This window comes from Lynx canadensis, chromosome A1, assembly GCF_007474595.2.
Source record: "Lynx canadensis isolate LIC74 chromosome A1, mLynCan4.pri.v2, whole genome shotgun sequence".
In the NCBI taxonomy this organism is placed as follows: Eukaryota; Metazoa; Chordata; class Mammalia; order Carnivora; family Felidae; genus Lynx; species Lynx canadensis.
In genome coordinates, this window is record NC_044303.2 from 91,170,917 (window position 1) to 91,190,975 (window position 20,059).

The window sequence follows — 20,059 nt, forward strand, 5'->3', positions numbered from 1 at the left end:
CTCCCTGGGGAGAGCTGATGGTTGTCAAAGCGGGAGTCAGTCATCGTGGACAAGGAGGGCCAGGCATCGTCACTCCTCAGTGACAGCTTGAAGCAGCTGCAAAGCTTGTCTCTGAAGACTCCAGCAAGGGGGTGACAGCTGAGCCGGGGAAGTGGAGAGTGTGGCACCACACTGGGCTCCGGGTCTGGGCTGGCTTGAGCCATCACTCTCAGCCTGCCCGCTCTGTGCTGAGGTACAGTCGTGGGTCCTGAGGGGTCCTGCTCCCCCGCTGCAGGGGCACTTGGCGGTGTGTCTCAGGGGGATTAGGAGTTCATACAAAGGTGTCACATGCTTAATGTCAAATTCAGAGGGTCTGCTTACCTGATTTGCATGTTCCACACCCAGCAAAGGGCTCAGCATATAGGTGTTGAGTAAATGTCTTTTGAGTAAATAAGTTGAGTGAGTGAATTCTCATAAAGTGACTATGGTCCTACAGACTCCCTTAAGTTTTTTTTAAATGTTTATTTATTTTTGAGAGAGAGAGAGAGAGAGAGAGCACGCAAGCAAGGGAGGGGCAGAGAGAGAGGGAGACACAGAATCAGAAGCAGGATACAGGCTCTGAGCTGTGAGCACAGAGCCCAACGCGGGGCTCAGACTCACAAACTGGGAGATCCTGACCTGAGCTGAAGTTGGATGCTTAACCGACAGCCACCCAGGCGCCCCCAGACTCCCTTAAGGCACAGACTCAGGGCGCCTGGGTGGCTCAGTCGGTTAAGCATCCAACTCTTGATTTTGGATTTCAGCTCAGGTCATGATCCCACAGTTTGTGAGTTTGAGCCCCACGTTGGGCTCTGTGCTGATGTGCAGAGCCTGCTTGGGATTCTCTCTCTCCCTCTATCTGCCCTTCCCCTGCTCATGCTCTCTCTCTCTCTCTTTTAAAATAAACATTAAAAGATAAAACATAGACTCTACCTGTCCAGGGAAAAGACATCCCTGTAGCCAAGCGTCTTTATCCCTTCTTCCTTATGACCAAAGCCTTTTCTCCACCACAGATGCTGGAAGTTTGAATCATCAGGTCATAGGGATGCATGGGTTTAATTTCAACAGATTTGCTAACTTGCTCTCGAAAGCCTTTGCCCCAGTTCCCACTTGTGCTTCTGTGGGTGTGTTTCTCAGTTTCTCTGGGCCTCAGTTTCCCCACCGGTAAAACAGGGATAATAACGCTCACTTGCAGCGTGTGGGACGTGAAAGGTAATGACGTGAGGAAGTGTGTGGTCCAGGTTTTGGAAGGTCATCGCTTACCAACAAGGTGCCACAGTCATTCCTCGGTTGGTGACATCGGCCAAACCAGCCCAGCTCTTGTCCTTGAGAAGCTTGGCTGTCATGGAGACACGCTCAACCTCCTTCAGTAAGGAGGACAAGGGCCTCGGTAGCCCGGAGGCACAGCCCACACCCTCTGCCTGGCTGGCGAGAAGGTCACAGCAGAGAGGAGCCCTGAACTACTGCCATTCCCTGCAGAGGATGCCACACCCTTGACTTGTCCCTGGAATTGGAGCTGTTTGGGGGTTCGGGGCAGGGTGGCCTCAGAGGGATGGAGCTGGCCAGGTGCAGGGAGCTTGGGCTTTATCCTAAAGCTTTCAGACCTAACAGGTTCTAGGCACTGAGGATAGAACAGCCATAGATGCAGGCGAGCCCCCGGTTCTCGGGCACAGGTGCAGCGGACAGAGAGGACAGCTGACCACCTAACAAGTGGCGGCATTCGAGATGGTGATAGTGCAGCAGAGGAAACAGCCCGAAGGGGAGCAGCGTCCACGTTAGCACAAGGAATGTGCTCCCAGAGAACGTGGGACACGGACACGGGTCTGGGGAAGCAAGAGACAGCCAGGTGTCGGGGCGGGGCGGTCTGTGCACTCCTTCCTGCCAACAAGAACGCGTGCCCCCAGGAGCTCTCTCCCTTCAGTTGTGGGCTCCCTGTGAAGCACAGTGTGCCCTCCTGTCTTCTCGTCTGCCGGTTGGTTCTGGGTGTCTGGTCTGAGCCTGGGCCCTGGTGCTTGGCACACCGCTCAGCCCGTGAAGGGCCGGCAGGGGAGCTCAGTGACTCGATCGGATTCTGGTGGTGCAAAGGGCCACATGCTGCACACAAGGCCAAACCGTTTCCTCCCCGTGTTCAAGGAGGCTCCGTACGTTCTGGGTGTTAGGAATGGCACTAAATGCGAATGAATTACGTTCTGGGAGGGACATGTTCCCCAGCAGACAAGCCTGGCAGTGAGTGTAATGCTGGAGGATAGGATTGGACCAGAGCTTCTGGATTTTTCTGGGAGCTCCAAATTCCTCGTGGGCCCCACCTGTGCTGGGAACACAGGTGACTGTCTAAACAGTTCTGCTTTTCTCTGTCTCTTCTGGGTCAGTGCCTGCCTGGCAGGGTCTCTCCCTACCCCTTTGTTATAAGGGGACCCCTGGGGCCTTAGTGGCAGTGGGGAGGCTGGCACGAGTCCTCGCCATTTTTGCTGTGAGGTGGGTCAGGTCTGGCCCCGGGCTCTCTACCTGGATGGCTCAGGTGTGCTGGGCCCCACCTGGTCTAGGGCAGTTCTGTGATGCCCTGTCCACTATGCAGCCTCTCCCAGCCCATAGCCAGCTGCCTTCCACCCCAGCCAGTGTAATACAGGAGCGTCTGGAGCCCACCTACACCCCTCTGGGGTTGGGGGGAGCCAGGCTGCTACTCAGGCCAGTTCGCTCAAACCAGCCGCCACCCCATTCCTCACCTCACACTTAGTGCCACATTGGGAATGGAGTCTACTCTCATGATGTGGTCTCCGCTCAGAGTCCAAGTGGGAAGCAGGGCCCATAGCCCTCAGAATCTGTGTGTTTGACCCTAAAGGTGTGTGGGGAGTAGAAGCAGGGATGGGGCACCATGACCCTGGCTCTGGCTTCCTACCTCTCCCTCAGCTCCTCCCGTGACCTCCTTCATCAACCAGGACACTTCCCTCTCCCCTGTTGCTGTCCCCAGGGATTTCCCGTGTGCCACAGCCAGCCCTCCTCACGATGGTATCTTCCCTCTTTCTTTCTTTGGGTCAAAATAGTGATAGGACAGCAGAAAAATGTGAATCACAGTAGGAAGGGAAAAAAAAATCATTGTTTTCCGATGACATCACAATACCCGGTTGGACACAGGTGACAGAGATCACGTCACAGGGGTGGAGGTTGTGCCTTTCAGACTCTGAGACAGTGGGGGAGGCGAGGATGCCTCGAGGTCTTGACACGGTGGGCCTCTCCCCAAAAAGCCTCTTCTGGATGAGACTCCGTGGGGGTCGGGTCCCCGGGGCTGTGTGGTAAAGTAGTGCCAAGGAGCTCAGGGGTACATCAGGCAGACAGGCGATGGCCCCGGGCTCTCCAGGGCCATGGCAGCTGCCAGCAAGAATCAAGATCCCTGCCTTCTCTCTGCTCCTTCCCTGTCAGGGGCCTCCAAACAGTGGCCTCAGGGGGGACACCAGGCCCTGGCCTCCAGCCTCAGCAGAGTATGTCCCTCCCTTGTTCTGTAGCATTACCCCCTTTCTGATGAGCTGCTGGTCAGTGAGTGGGAAGGTCAGGCCCCACATAGTGATGTGGCCATCCCTTACCCACAGTGGGGCCTGTCAGGGAGAACCCCCTGATGTGGGACACACACACACACACACACACACACACACCCCTGGTGGGCAGCAGCGTGGGCTTTGGAAAATGCCTGGCGTGCACTCCGGTGACCCAGAGGAGAGCCCCTGGTGGGCCCGGGAGTGAAGCCTGGGTGTGTACCATATGCCTGGGGTTTTGCTAGATGCTTTAAGTACAGTGTTGAGGCTGGTGCTGGTAATAGCCTGAGTGATAAGGACCCACATCACGGCAGGATGGTGGCTGAGCCCACGCTAGAACCCGTGCAACCCAACAGAGAGACAGGGAAGGTGCAGCTCTGTGCAGTAGTTAGCATCGACGGGACTGTCCTAAGACAGGTTTGCTCTTTGTTTGCCTGGTGAGCATATGCTGAGCCTCCATTGGGTTCCGGGGATCCACCTGCTTGTCTGGTGGGGGAGAAGCCCTGTCTCCACCCTGGGGACCTGCAGAGGTATCCCCAGTCCCAGCAGAGGGTGGCCTGCCATGGGCCTGGGGGCAGGAACAGTTTGGTCGTCCCTAGAGGAGTCTTGGCATCTTAGGGCTGTGTTCTTGGACTTGGTGTTGAAGGAAGGTTCTACCCACCTCCCATTTTTATTGTACAGTCTGAACCAGTCCTGCCCATTTGCATTTCGTGGCAGTTCGATATTTTGAGCAGCAGCTAGCATCGTGTTTGTTCTTGTGTTGCCTGAGATGCCATCATGGAGAAATAAGTGGGGAAAGGAGATCTGCAAAGGGATGTTTATTCTCACAGTAAAACCAGGCTTTTGCTGCCCTGTTCGTGTGTCAGGAGATGCACACAGATGAAAACAGTCCTTCCCCGAAGCCAGCAGAACCCTCTGCCCCAGCTTCCCATGGCACTTTTTTTCCTGCCTCCACTGGGATGGTCCATGCCTACTCCCAAGGGTCCTCAGAGAGACCAGAATACCCTAAATACCCCAGGTATTTCAGGGGTCCCAGAGAAGCCACCAAGCATCTTATGAGCCCTGCTTCCTGAGGCCTCATGACAGACTTTTCCGGGCCTGGCTTGCTCCCCAGTGTGATGCCAGGAGAACCTTGTGCTACCCCTCTGATTGCCAAAGTTCAGCTCAGGGGAAGAGGTGACAAGTTTCCTGGAGGTTGGGCACAAGGGATGGGAGGGAACCCCACCGATGGCTCTGCCTACAGGGAGCCCCATCTCCTGGACCTGTCTTCCCTGCACCCTCCTGTCCCCAGATCCTTCCAGCAGAGGGGAAAGTCACCTCTGCCCAGCAGGGTTAGGCCACCTGCCAGGGCTCCTTGGTCACCAGGGTGGAACTATGCCACAAAGAAGGCCAACTTTTACATTATCATGCAGAGCCTGTGTCCTTCCTTATTGTCTATTCCAGAACAGAAACTTGGCCGCATCTTTGCATAAGCAAAAGGCACATTACAGTGTATTTCCCCAAACAAGAGAACCCTTGGCCTCTCTCTGCACAGAGAAGGGCTGCGGCTTTGAACATTTTCCCCTAAGGTTTAAAGATTCCAGGATCAATTTCTCAAGACAGGGCTCAAGGACACTGTCCTGGCTTCCCCTCCCCCTGTGGTCTGAGCAGAGGAGAGCAGCCTCCCTAGCACACAGGTTTCCAGGAGGGTGGGGTAGGGATGGGGATGCACTTGGGCATGTAGCTAGGGTCTCAGTCATTACAGGGCATCATGAGTCCTGCCACTGTCACACATTTCTGCCTATTTCCTATCGTTCCACATTCTTCAAAGTTACTCACCCATTCATTCATTCACGCTACTGGGGACACAGCAGTGAGCAAGGAAGAATGGTGCCTCTCTTATCAAGTGCATAGTCCAGGCTGGGAGCAACTACTTTAGGGGGTACTGTGAGCTGAGACAGTTGTGTTGGGGGGAAAGCATGAGAAGACAGAAGGCACAGCAAGTGCAAAGGTCCTGAGGTAGGGATGGTCTCTCCATGCAAGATACACAGAGGCCAGTGGCTGGACCACAGTGAGCAAGACCAGGGCAATCTGAGAAGAGCCTGTAGGGCTTTGATTTTATTCTGATTTCAGTGGGAAGGCCTTGGAGTGGATGGGAATTAAGCAGGAGGGTCACCGCCCCCTCCCTTCTTTGAAACACATTTATTACCATGACTTTGTTTTGTCAGATGCTCTTCAGATATTTCAAGAATTCTGGGGCTGGAGAGGGGGAGAGGGAATTCCATTGCACAAGCAGCCGGAGAGGGCAGCCAGGCTTTGCAGAAGGCGGAGCTGTTGAGATTGGGGCCTCCCAGGCAAAGTAGCTGAAGGGGAACACAGAGCAGCCAGCCAGGGCCAGCTTAGAGAGGGCTGTGAGTGCCGAGTGCCGAGTGCCGTGCCAAGGTACTGGGGCTGCTCCTAAAGGCAGTGGGGAGCCATTGAGCGTTTCAGGCAGAAGAAGAGGAGGCCAGATCTGCTGAGTGGTGACCGTCCTGAAGAACGGTGCGTGGGGGTGTGGGCAGGACAAGAGGCAGAAATGCACTTGGGAGCCCCTGCCGCCTGCCTGCCTGCCTGCCTGCCTGGGAGATGGGGTTGGGGTCAGGGGAGGAGTGGGACGATGTGAGGGAGATGTTTGGAGGCTGTCTTCCATCTTCAGTGACCCTTTTTGCCACGTCTGTCAGCTCTCTGCTTGGCAGAAATGCTGTAGCTGTGTTCCTATTAAGGAATTTGACTCATCGTTTCCCAATGGTCTCCATGCATAGGTGGGTCCCATTGGCTTCTAGCATCTGTGCGGGATCTCGTGGGGAATGGAAGGGAGCTGCGCTCTAGGGCTGAGGCAATTTTACAGCCCCCTGAAAAGCTGATGTCACCCTGCGGAGCAGGGCAGGGCCCACTCCTCAGACCGGCAAAGGGAAAGGGTGGTGGGTGGCCCTCTCCTCAGCACTGCCCTGCATTCCCTGAGAGGTATCATAGAGGGAGGCCAGGGCATTGCCCACTGACTCTCCTAGAGGAACAGACCATGTGGAGAGGTATCCCCCGTGGAAGGGACAGAGGCTTCTTAAGGGAGAAACCATGAAAGGCTCATTGCAGTTGAAAGCGACTGGGGTCAGGGGGTGGCTGGGGGAGTCTCCAGAGCAGTCCTGGCTGCCAACCTGACCCATGGCCTAGCTTCCTCACTGGCTCTCTGATGGGTGTGCTTCTCCATAGCCCAGCCCAGCCAATGCAAGCTGGCAGCCAACAGGCGGCTTGGAAGGCAGGGCCTCCCCTGTCCAGTGTCCGCTCAGTGGCCTGACACCCCAGACTCAGGTTGCCTTGCCACCACCCCCAGCAGGATGTGGGCCTCTGCCTCATAGAGCTTAGCACTGAGTGGTGGGGTCCCTGGGGTTCTGGTTACCTCCTGTCCCAAATCAGGAGTCAGGGTCAGGCTTGCTCAGTATCCAAGGACATGGGACCCCTTACCCAAGATGCGAGTGGCTACCTTTGGGCACAGTGGCAGGGGCCAGGGGAACAGGAGGATGCTGGGCCCTGATGGGCAAGATCTGGGCCAGGAACTGGGAAGGGGACCTCCCTCCCTGTAGGAACCAGCAAGCATACCCTCACTCAGAACCTCAGCTTACCCTTTGCTCAGGTGGGATTGACCACCTCTCATTCTGGCCTCCAAGGGCTGTTGGGAGCATAAAATGATCTAGATAATTCTGTGAACTCAGCCCTGAATCCCTTCCGAATATCAAGGCAGGTTTCCTGTCTTCATAAAGATTGTAACACCACAGGCTTACAGCCTCACTGTGCACTTGAGGGGCCAGGTCCGCTTGGGATGCACCCCTAGGCCAGCTCTGAGAAGTGCAATTAGAACATGGGCTCCAGAGAGGCACTATCAGGGTGTCAAAGGAGCCTGAAGCCCCTCATTTTCTGGGGAAGCTCTGAGACATGACCCGGGGACATTTTTCCTCCCTGACTCCATGCAAAGCAAAGATGGACCACCTCCATTTGCCAACAAGAGGATGAGGCCAAGCAGGCCCCAGGGTGTCCCAGGGCTGTATAGGAGGTGCCCTCCCCAATTCTAGTCCACGTCACTCCTGACATCTGTTCTTTCTCTCCACTCATCCCCAAATCTGAACCCCACACTTGACACTTCAACTGCTGTAGTGGGCACTTCAATCTACATTCCATAAAGGAGGCAGAGTAATCTTTGTAAAATGCAGTGTCATTATATTTCTCTCAGGGCTCCATATCCTCTATTGCTCTTTGAACAGAATTGGAATCCTTCTCACTACCTGAATACTTGTGTAGTCTGACCTCAGAGGCCCTTTCCCCCTGCCCAGTTCTTAGAACACACTTTACTGCCTCTGACCCCCAGGACATTTGCATATGCTACTTTCTTTGCCCAGAACACCATCCCTGCTTTGCTGAGTTAACTCCTTCTCATTTTTTATCTCTGAGATGAAATGCCACATCCTTAGGGAGCCCACTAATCATCACTGGGGCAGATTCACCATTAATATGCCCTCAATTTCCCTGCCTATCTCTAAAGGTCCTCATCAGCATCATCATGATGGTGGAGCTGTTTTTGACAGAAGGCCAGTTCCAGGCTGGTTACTGAATCCCAAATGCTAACATGATGCTTGGCATGCACTGGGGCCAATAGCTTTCTCCTGGGTCTACTGGGTACCTGCTAAGGTCTGTGGGGAAGGACAGTCCAAGGCCAGGCAACTTGGGACCCCGGGGTGGGTGGTGGGCCCTGTGAAAGGCCAGGGTGGCTCAGCTTGAGAAGTCCCATTGCAAATCTATAAGGGGCTCATTGCTGGACTGGGGTGGGGGGGGGAGGAGGTTATACACTTGGCAGGATGGACATCTACACACCAAAGCTGATGGGTGAAGAAAAAGGCAGCTATTTTTTAATTCTTATATTTGATGCCACCCTCACTCCAGGATTGAAGGGAAAATGTGACCCGGCCCCTGAGAGGTGGCTCAGGCTCTTCCTGTTCAGAAGGCTTTAGGGGGAATAGTCAGGTCAGAGGGTAAGCTCTGACTCTGGGCTTGCCTTAGCTCAGGCTACTCTAACAACATACCACAGGCTGGGTCACTTAAACAGCACACATTAATTTCTCATAGTTCTGGAGGCTAGAAATCCAAGATCAAGGTGTCAGCCAATTTGGCTCTTAGTGAGGGAGGGTTCTCTTCCTGGCTTGCACATGGCCTCCTTCTTGCCATGTCCTCACATGATGGGGGACCCCACTCTCATGACATCAGCCAATCCTAATAGCCTCTCAAATGCCCCACCTCCAAATAGCATTATGTTGGGGGTTAGGAACTTGAGGGGATGCAATTCAGCCCATACCAGGGCTGTTCATCTCCTGTCCCTCCTCCCTCAGGGTAGGGGTGGTGCATGGCTTAGCTCCCCTGCATCTGCACACATCTGTCCTAGCATGCTCTGCCCTGGGCACTGACCCTCCAGGCTTTGGCCCTGCAGTTGGGGTCATTCAGGGTTTATTCTCTCTGCCGTGGCCACACAACGTCTGCCCCTCTGCAGGACAGCCCTCCTGCAGGACAGCACCCCCTGGACTCTCTCTGAAGCCAACCCACAGGCCAGCCCACATCTATCCTGCCCACTATCCCTGGGTCCCCTATGTGTAGTTGGGAGCTGTACTCCATTTGGGCTCTCTGAAGCCACCCCTTCTCCATATGAACCTGTCCCTTCCCAGGTCCCGGACAGCAGAATCAAGCCCTCTCTGCTTTTGACTTCTTCCCAAATATCAGGGCTATTTTTATGCTCCCTGCCCTGTTCCCCACCCCCCACCCGTGACTCGAGACATGGGCTGGAGGTCAGGGGTGGAAGGAGTAAAGTGAAGCCTAGTCATTCCTCTCGGTCTTTCTTCCCCCTTTCCTCCCTCCTGCCCCCTCCAGCTGCAGCGGGACCTCTCCATGTAACTGCCTTCTTGGCTTCCACACCATGACTTTCAGTCAAAGTCTGTGAGCCAAATTGGCCAGGCTTTGCCTGTGAGAGATAAAGCAATACTTTGGAGACAAAAACCCCTTTCTCTCTTATAAACTGGCTTTTAGAGCTATCGTCTCACTGTGGACTAAAAAATCCAGTTTGACCCACATTTAGGGATGTGCACCCTGCCCCTGTGACCCCATGGCAAGGCTTCCAGCAATCCAATTTAGCGGTGGTGACAAATATGGCATCTTGCTGTTAAGCTTTGTGAGACAGGGACTGTCATCCCTGTTTGTGGAGGGCACCGCACAGCGTGGGCGGGTTGACAGCCTCCCCTGGGCTCCACCTTGTCATCTGCAGGTGGTCCTCAGGCCTGTGGCTCCTGCTGACACCTCCCTGGTTGTCTTTCAGGTCAACGAAATCTATCATGACGAGTCCTTGGGGGCCCACATCAATGTCGTGTTGGTGCGGATAATCCTGCTTAGCTACGGGAAGGTGAGTGAGCTGGTGGCTTCCAGACACAGTGGAGCCTCCCCAACTCTCGTGATCTCTGTGGGGTGAATGGGGACCCTCCAGTGAGGCACAGGTCTCCTCTGAAAGCCAAAACCTCGGTGCCTGTCCCCAGCTCGGCCCGTGGTACCTGGAAGAGACAAGAAACTCGTGAGCCTCCCCCATATTCCTGATCCCCTTAGGTTTTGTTATTATTCACGTGTGGAGAGGCTAACTGATGATCAGGAGGTGACTGCCATGGAAAAGTCGGTTTATCATTCACACAGGGCCACTGGGGCAGCACCAGGATGGGTCAGAAGGCAGAAGGAGTGGGGGACTGTTGTCTCCACAGGAAGGGCTGCGTGTGGCAGAGTAAGCAGGCACAGGACTGGCCAGCATGAATAATTCCTGTGGGCTCTGGGTCGTAGGTGGCTAGTACCTGCCCTGAGTGACTCAGGCAGGGTGGTGAGAGCCCAATGAAGGAGGTGGCTGGGGGTGCGGACTCTGAACTGGTTGGTTTGCATTTGAAAAGCATGCTCCAGAGCGAGTTGTTTATTATCTCTAGGAATTGGCTAACCCCAGGAGGGTCAGCATGGCCTCAGACATCAAAGCATCAGAAACACTGGTTACTTCTCCCCTCCCTCCCACCTCTTCCACCCATGTTCTCCTCTTCTTATGCTGTGTGGCTTCTGCCCTCACTGGGCTCTCTTGCCCTCCCTATCTTCTCTTGCTGTCAAGCTTGGTGCTGTCTTTCCTAGCAGCATGCAGGGGTCTGTGCAGCTGGGGTAGGAAGCCCCCAGAGACAGTGACCCAAGACCTGAGACAGAAAGATAAGGGGGTGCAGAGAAAGGAAAGATGGTGAGGAAGGAAGAAGCCCTGTGCTGGGCAAGTCAGAAGTACTTTACCCGTATTAACTCACTGAAGCCAAGGGCAGATGGGGAGGCGGATGTATGACAATCCCCGTTTCACAGATTAAAACCCTGAGGCTTAAAGTGGGTTGGTGGTGTTCTGGGTGAGTGGCCAGTGTCATTTGGCTCCTGCAGAGTTGGGCTTCTCACCCTGCAGCCAAATTCTAGAATCCATCATCTGACTTCGCTCAGTATGTACAAAAATCAATCATCAGGCATGGTAATTAGGTACAGGGTTAATTCATCTGCTCAAAGACAAAGAATCTTGGTCTCCAACAGTAAAATCGAACTGCACACAACCTACAAGGCCCGTGGTATAAAAAACGACAACGGAGGGCTCGTGTGGCCGGATGAATTCCAGGAATAGTAGATCTTGAGCCCACTCTCTTTACCCTAGGAAGCACGTCCCTCTAAAGTAGAAGCGGCCACAGTAAGGACACCAGTTATGCTCTTTCATGCACCCCTGGGAGAACATAAGATGTATCAAAGAAGACTGTCAGAACAAGGCAGAAATTGGAAAAAAACTAACCGCGGGAGTCTTTCATTCTCTTTTTAAGATCTTTAACAGATTACATTTTAAAAGGCATAGAAGTTTCAAATAAAATAATAATAATGTATAAAGTTAAATTAGTAGTTCTATCATTTTCTTCTTTGCCCTGTGTGACTCCTTTTTGAGGAATCCTAGAACACTTGAAAATTACAGAAGTACTTTAGGTTGTAAAGAAAATTCCAGTGAATTTTATACAGCAAAAACTGTCTGGGCTATCTTTTCTGACTCAGTGCCCTAAAACACGGTGGAAGGAAGGGATATATGAACTGAAATAAAAAGTCCAATTTCTTTGAAAAGTTAAAGAAACAACCTGCTTGGAAGACTATTAGAGCTGGGAAAATTAATGAAAATGATAGTACTACAGATCGAAACCTATATAGAGTGTGGCCAAAGCTGTATTCAGAGGCAAATTCGCAGGTGCTTTCCAAGATTACACAAGAGAGAATGAATACACATGGACCTTGCAGTAATGTTAGAACAAAAGTCCATAAGAACTGCAAACCAAAAACCTAAGGAGGACAAAAATAAGGAGGTAGTTTCGGAAAAGCAGAAATTAAAAAATTAGGAAATAGAAATAATTGAACCAATCAAGAAGAGAACCTTAGTGAATGCAAACCTCTGACATAAAGAGAGAGTGAGGAAACACAGACTGAAAGATGAGAAAGGGTGTACACAACGTAACCTACACCAGGATGCTTATCTGGACAGAAGAGAAGGCATTTGGGGCAGTTGCCACACTAGGCCGCTGCTGGAAGACCCCCATTTCGGGTCCTCTCTCAACCCCCCTCCCTCCGGATGGCCAGCAGATGAGGTGGACCAGCTATCAGAGGGCTTAGGGAGGCTCTCTAGCCCTGTGTCCAGGTTTGGGGTGCTGCACTCCCTGGGAAGGGAAGCTGAGGGTGGACCCTAGCCCAGAGATCCAGTCCCAGCCTCCATTCACAGGCAGGGGTCTTTGGAATGGCCCAGTGGAGTAGCTGTCCACATGTTCTACACCCCCCCCTCATTTCTCTCCTTCCCCAGACCAGCTCCTTCCAGCCCCTCCATTACCACCTGGGGCCCTCCAGCCAGCATCCTTCGGTGTCTGAGAATTTTCAGAAATTTGGCATGAGGTGTGGACACAGTGAGATCCCCCACCCCTTTTCTCTACTGCTGGAGGGGGGAAATGGGAAACTTCAGGTTGGCCAAGGGCATGGAAGTGGATAGAGTTGGAGAGCCACAGAATGGTCTGGGGACCAGGTGGCAGCTTGCGTCCCCTCCGCCCCTGGTTGCCCCCATATTGGTTAAAAAGACAAATTTGGAAATTGTGCGTTGTTAATTGCTTCCTAGTGGTAGCAAAGCTTTGGCTCTCAATTCGGCCTGAAATGTGTCGATTGCTCAAGGAAGCAAAGCTTCGTTTATTTTAACTACACCCCAGCAGGCTCTGTGCTAAATTGTTCCCACCCAAAGCCATTTTTTCTTGTTGTTGTTTTCCCCTTCACGGCTGCCAGCAGGTAGATAGACTGTGTGACCAACAGTCCGACATTTGCAGAAGTGTCAGAACCTGAAGGTGAACAGTTGAGTATCTCTGAGTCAGGGACGAGGACACCCTGGGAAGCCAGGGATTTCCTGGGAAATGAGAATATTTCAAAGCCGAAAATGTTAGAAAACACCATAAGTCCCATAACCATGGAAGGAACTCAAGTTCTCTAGCACTTTCAGAGTTCTCTGAAAATTACCTCTAAATAGAGAGTCAGATCATCTATTTTTGCCAGTGCATTCTTATTCATTTCTAAGGAATTATTAGCAAGGATAATACAACGCCATGGAAATCATTTCAGAGCACACACACACACCATATATATATATATATATATATATATATATATATATTCTGACATCCACCCAATTTATTTTTATAGCCAGTGTGATTCCTATACTCAAAGCTGCCAGAGGTAACATGTCCAAGACAATGTGCAGACCTGTCTTCCTTCTAAAAATAGACATAAAAAATCCTGAGGCTTAATTCAATAATGCAGAAAAAGAAACTCCCAGCACGATAAAATAGAGTTTATCCTGGGAATAAGGCAATCGTCGAATATCAGGAAGTCTGTTCATATAATTCATCACATTTGCTTGCCAAATGACAAAAGCTTGTAATTGAACCCATAGTTTTTGAAGGGTTTCTGTGTGCCAGGCTCTGTGCTGGGCCACTGACGTGGTCCCTGACCTCAAGAGCTTCTAAAGCAGAGGTGCAGACAAAGAAACAATGATTACAGGGGGTCAGGGACTCATGGGGGGAAGATGAGGCAGGCAGCCCTGACAATGTCAGTCAGGCCAACTGACTGGAAGGGAGTAAAAGGGAGAAAAACCAGAAGAGGGGTGTTTCCAGGATCTGATTTGCATTTCCAAGAGGATCCCTGGATTCCTGTGGGCATCATGGTGGGTGGGAGCCTGGCTGAGGAGGGTGCGGGCGCCATTGAAGGGAGGACGGCGGTGGGCTGTACCGAGACCATGGCCACAGGCTGGGGTAAAGAAGGCAGATGGAAGAGAACTGTAGGAGGCCAAACCCAGAGGACATGGGTTCTAAGTGGATGAAGGTGGGGAGACCCTGAGCCCATGCCTCAGGCAGCCAGGTGCATGCTGATTGATGTCAACCACTCAGATGGACAACACAGGAAGAGAATCAGGGTGTCGGAGGGAGAAAGGCAATGAGTTCAACAGGGATGTGTTGAGTTTGAGGTGCCGAGTGCCACCCCAGTAGAGATGGCAGGAGAGGCTGGCATGGGGGCCTGGGGCTTGGAGAGAAGAGATGAGTACTGCTTGCAAAGGCATGAGTGGGGGGTGCATGGTGAAGTATGCCGAATGGGGGGCCCCTTAGAAAGAGCTTCCAGGAGCCCCTGATGCTCTGAAGCCACCAGCAGGGCAAGGGCATGGTCTGCAGCATAGTTGCTGAGAGAGTACCTCCCAGTATTCAAAAATCTGTGAAAACTAGTAACAGATGGTAACATGACAACCAAAATTTTATTTAAAGGTGGAGAAAAGAAGCACATGTCCCTAAGAGTGTCTGCATAGCTAATTCATAGGATGCTCCTAGACATTTACACGGGAAAATAGAGGGGTTCCATAGTCCAGTGAGTCTGGGAAAGGCTTGTCAAAGAATCTGTCAGAGACTTTACGACAGAAATGTGCACGGTGAATCTCAAGAAGTGGATCACTACACATAGCTTCTCAAACCTGTTTCTCAGTGGAACCCTTTTCCTCACGTAGTCAACATTCTACAGAACTCACTTTGGGAAATACTGCCCTCATTGAGGCAGTTACAGTAAACGTGGTGACCAGAAGGTAGCTTTGTTACTGAGGTTCTGGAAATTCTAGATAATGTCTTAGGACATGGAACCAATATCGGAAAAGAACAGATGAATTTTTAATTGGTTGCTGATGATTATGTGCCTGGAAAACCCAGAGGATCCATCGTAAAGCTTTTAGAGTTAATTAAAGAAGTTTAGTGACATGGCCAACTGTAAGATAATTCTATAAAGATCGCTAATTTTTATAGGAGACTGTTAAAAACTGAGAACAAACTGAGGGTTGATGGGGGGTGGGAGGGAGGGGAGGGTGGGTGATGGGTATTGAGGAGGGCACCTTTTGGGATGAGCACTGGGTGTTGTATGGAAACCAATTTGACAATAAATTTCATATATTGAAAAAAAAAAGATCGCTAATTTTTGCATAAACCCACAATACCCTAGTAGTAGGTGTAATAGGGAAAGAAAAGTTCCATTTACAAAAGTAAGCAAAAATATAAAATATCTGGCCCAGTCCTAACAAGATAGATACAGGACCTACAGTAAGTAAATCGCACATGGTTTTGTTTTTAAAGTTTATTTGATAGAAAGAGAAAGAGAGTGAGCACAAACAGGGAAGGGGCAGAGAGAGGGGGAGAGAGAGGGAATCCCAAGCAGGCTCTGCACTGTCAGTGCAGAGCCCTGTGCTGGGTTCAGATCCACCAACTGTGAGATCATGACCTGAGCCAAAGTCGGAGGCTTAACCAACTGAGCCACCAAGGTGCCCTGAAAATTGCACATTGTTAATGATAGGAAGAAAATAAAAATAAAGGCAGAGACATATGTTGTTCCTACAGGAAGACTGGGTATAGTAGAGATACTGATTTTTCCTAAATTAATAGTTGGAAATTTGGTGAAATGATTCTAAGATTCATCTGGAAGCCTTATAATCCAGTCAAGACTGGCTGGGAGAGGCACCCGGGTGGTTCAGTCAGTTGAGCATCCTACTTGATGTCAGTTCAGGTCATGATCTCATGGTTCGTGGGATTGAGCCCCACAATAGGCTCTGCATTGAGAGTGTGGAACCTGCTTGGGATTATCTCTCTCCCTCCCTCTCTCTGCCCCTCCCCTGCTCATGTGCGTACTCTCCCTCTGTCCCTCTCTCTCAAAATAAATAAACATTAAAAAAAAAAAGACTGAATGGGAAAGCCTCAAAAGCTAAGCAAATAAAGAGAGATTTACTTCAAACATCTTATAAAGTGAAAATAATTAAAATCATACTGTATTTGCGTAAGCATTAACAGATCAATTGAATAAACTATGGAGCTCTGAAAACACTTCATATATTTAACTTAACATGTGATAAATATAAATGAAATGGCTATTAAGTGTTATAAATAAGTATATGAAAAATATAAATTTCATGTATAGTAAATTAAAAATAACATATGATAAATAACAGGCCAATAAAACATTCAACTATTTAAACCACAAAAATCAAGAAGAAAATATTGGTTGTCAAGGGGGCTCCTTAAGCGTAAGTACAATAGAAGGAATTGTAAAGGGGAAGATAGATATATTTGAACACTTAAAATATAAAACTTCTGTCCAGAAACAATTACAAGACAAAGCACGAGCATGAAAAACACTGGCAATATGGCAGTGATACCCTAATATATGAAGAGCTCTTACAAACCATAGGAGAAACAGAATTGGCAGTGGGTATAAACAGTTTACAGAAGAAAAATACAAATGGGCAAAAAAAAAAAAGAAGGAAAAAAATTTAACTGTACTATTAATCAAATAAAGAATACAATTTGCCATTTTTATTTTTTTTTCAGTTTATTGATTTTGAGAGAGGGAAATAGAGAGAACACAAGCAGGGGAGGGGCAGAGAGAGAGGGAGAAAGAGAGGATCCCAAGGAGGCTCCACGCTGCCAGCCCAGAGCCTGATTCGGGGTTCAACCCCATGAACTGTGAGATCATGACCTGAGCTGAAACCAAGAGTCAGACGCCAACTGACTAAGCCACTCAGTCACCCTGCAATTTAACATTTTTAAAGGATCGCCTGTGCTCAGATTAGAAAGAGGGATTTAACTGCTGGCTTGGATGGGTAAAGCATTACCCTTTTCTGGTATGAGTATAAATGGGTACACATTTCTAGAAGGAAATGTGACAGTACTCACCACTGCCCTTAAGAAGGTTCTTCCTGTTTGCTGCCCACCCGCCTTGTTCATTTCTATGATTCTATCCCAAAGCAGTTATCAGAATTGCGGACAAAGTTTTAGGAAAAAGACAAAGGCCATGGCCTTATTTCTAAGTGTAAACAACTGGGAAAAATCTCAACTGTCTACTAACAGGGGTCCAATTAAATAAACTGTAATATGTCTGTGTGGTAGAATATTAGGCTGCTAATAAATCCCACTTTATTTTTTTTTATTTTTTTAATGTTTATTTATTTTAGAGAGAGAGACAGAGTGTGCCCAGGGGAGGGGAAGACAGAGAGGGAGACACAGAATCCGAAGCAGGCTCCAGGCTCTGAGTTGTCAGCACAGAGCCCAAAGCAAGACTCGAACTCACCAACCGTGAGATCATGACCTGAGCTGAAGTCAGACACTTAACCGACTGAGCCCCCCAGGTGCCCCATAAATCCCACTTTCAAAGCACTGGGGAATTGTTACAGCATACAGTTAACTTTATTTGCTTTTGGAAAACAGAATATAACTTATCGTATGGGGTTTTTTTAAGTTAAAAAAAATTTTTTTATGTTTATTTATTTTTGAGAGACAGAGAGAGACAGAGTGCGAGTGCGGGAGGGGCAGAGAGAGAGTCACAGAATCTGAAGCAGGCTCCAGGCTCTGAGCTGTCAGCACAGAGCCCAATGTGGGGCTCGAACTCATGAACCGTGAGATCATGACCTGAGCTGAAGTCAGACGCCCAACCTACTGAGCCACCCAGGCACCCCCTAAGTTTTTTTTTTTAATGTTTTCTATTTATTTTGAGAGAGAGAGCAGGGGAGAGGGGCAGGGAGAGAGAGAGAGAATCCCAAACAGGCTCCGAGATGTCAGTGCAGAGCCCTATGTGTGGCTCGATCTCATGAACTGTAAGATCATGACCTGAGCCAAAATCAAGAGTCAGATGCTTAACCAACTGAGCACCTGTGTGCCCCAACTTATAGTATGATCTTAATTTTGTGTACAAATATATGTACAGAAGGGATTGGAAAGAATACATCAAAGGTGACTAATATTTCTCTCTGGGCAGTAGGCCATGGATTTTTATTTTCCTCTTTGTATTTTACTGAACTTTCATAATTTATCATGATAAGCATGTTTCTTTTCTACACAAAATAGTGCATTTTTAATTATGAAAAAATAGTTTACATTTTTTAAAAAGCACTTAAAAATGGCAGAATCCAAGTAATCCCGTTTAACTGAATCCACCTGAGTAGAGTCTCCAGTGGCATGCGACAGGGCTCTGTCATGTCCAACATTTTATTCCTGATTTGAAGGAGGACATTGAAGGGATTTTCTGCTTTCACTTGGCACCTCAACTCTGTGGAGGCTCGGAGACAGTTGGGGAGGGGAGGGGTTCTTCTGCCCTCAGGGTCACTGTCTTACCTTTCCTGTGGTTGGGCCCAGGGGCTCTTCCAGTCTCCTGGTTAGGGACCTCTGAGCAAACCATCTGGGCTAGAATGCAGGCTGCCACCTTACCTGCAGGTGAGGCCAAATTCCCCAGGAGTACAGGCACCTCCCTCAAGGCCAGGGCCATGTGGTTACGCCCCTCACCTCAAGTCTCCCAGAGGCAGAGTGGAGAGCATTGTCTGGCTCTTCCCAGGGACGTATGGGGAAGTGGGTGGGCCACGGGGCTGCCTGGAGGTCACGACCAGCAAGGTGCGTGGCTGGAGCTCACCTGGGCACTAGGGCAGCTTCAGTGAGACCAGTACTCGGACAGTGGCAACCAGGAGGGGCACAGGGGGACCCCAGCTCCCGTGACTTCCTGCTGGGAAGGAGTTTAGGAATTGGAAGGGAGAATCTGGAGCAGGAAGCACGCTTTCAGAGCTAAACCCAGAGAGCGCCTACTGGGACCCAGCCAAGGGCTCAGCAGCCCAGCCTCACACCTCTGCCAGTGACATCAGAGGAGTCAGGATAGAGGTCATCGCAGGCTGTGGGGGATTGCCCATCCCCGGTACCCCCAGCATGGCTGAGAGGGACAGCATGCTCCCTGCTCCTCTGCTGCCCCTGGGGATCCAGCTGGGCTGACCTGTCTCCTGTAGCAAAGCTTACCCATGCCCTGCCCACCTTCTGCCCTGCCCTGCCTGTCCCCTGGGAGCCCAGGTGGGGCCCATGAGGCTGTGGTGGAGATCTCTGGAAAGGGCTATTGCCTGTCATGGCCAGTGTGTCCTGGGGGATTCCAGAAAGTTACAGGGCCTGACTGATGCTCGGTCCTCCTGGGGCAGGTTGCTGGAGTGTGAGGGCTTCCAGGGTGTGGCTTTTGATCTCCTGAGGGAGGACACATGGCAGAAATGCAGGCAGGGGTTCAGGAGAGTCAGGAGGGCACCGCTGGTGCTGTCCAGATACCCTGACGTGAAGGAACTGAGTGCAGACCCCACCTGTTGGTCCAGCATTGCTGGAACAGGGTGTGCCACCCTGGGCACAGAGGTTTGGTGCAGCGTACTTAGCTGTGGGCTCTGGTTGATTTAAGAGAGCACAGTCGTCAGCCTCAGGACTCAGGAGCAACGTCCCGCTGACCTGGAGCAACCTGACAACACAGGAAAGTGACCATCTGTGAAGAGCAGGTTTAGGGCTGAGGTTGCTGAGCCGGACACACAGAACACTCAGCCCCGAGGGCCCATCGCTGACCAGTAGTCCTGGAAAATATGTTTAAAAGGAATTCTTAGAAAAGGAAAATGTGACAAAACCAAGATATACAAAAATACCAGCCCAGACTTTTTTTTATTAAATTCCGTTCCCATAACCACATCATCAAATTGCTGGACAGGTTTCCCTTTTTGGCACTCGTCTCATTGTGGACGGTTAACAGTGTGTGTCCGCTAGTCACAGATCCCACTTTGCACAACCACCAGGAGCAGGGCCCTGTTTGCAGGTCTCTGCTGGCAGGGGACAGCAGGGGGCAGCCGGGGGTGGCCAGGGGTGTCGTCTTAGGAACAGGAAGAGCAGGTCACACGAATGGAGCTGGAGCGTGAACTCCCCGTGAAGTGACAAGTAAACAAGGTTGTTTCAGAGTGGGGAGCATCTTGAAGGAAATAGAACTGGGGGTGGCCCCAGATGGAGTGGCCAGGCAACTGACTGCGCAGCTGGGGTCTGAGGAACAAGAGGCCCAACATTCGT

General features: G+C 50.7%; 1 protein-coding gene across 1 annotated transcript in view; it reads left to right on the forward strand.

Moving 5' to 3' along the window:
- ADAMTS2 (ADAM metallopeptidase with thrombospondin type 1 motif 2) overlaps positions 1-20,059 on the forward strand; it is a 246,077-nt gene that overhangs the window by 158,743 nt on the left and 67,275 nt on the right. Inside the window, exon 5 of the mRNA XM_030316217.1 lies at positions 9,910-9,993. Coding sequence (XP_030172077.1) covers positions 9,910-9,993 — 84 coding nt within the window. The remainder of the gene's footprint in view (positions 1-9,909; positions 9,994-20,059) is intronic.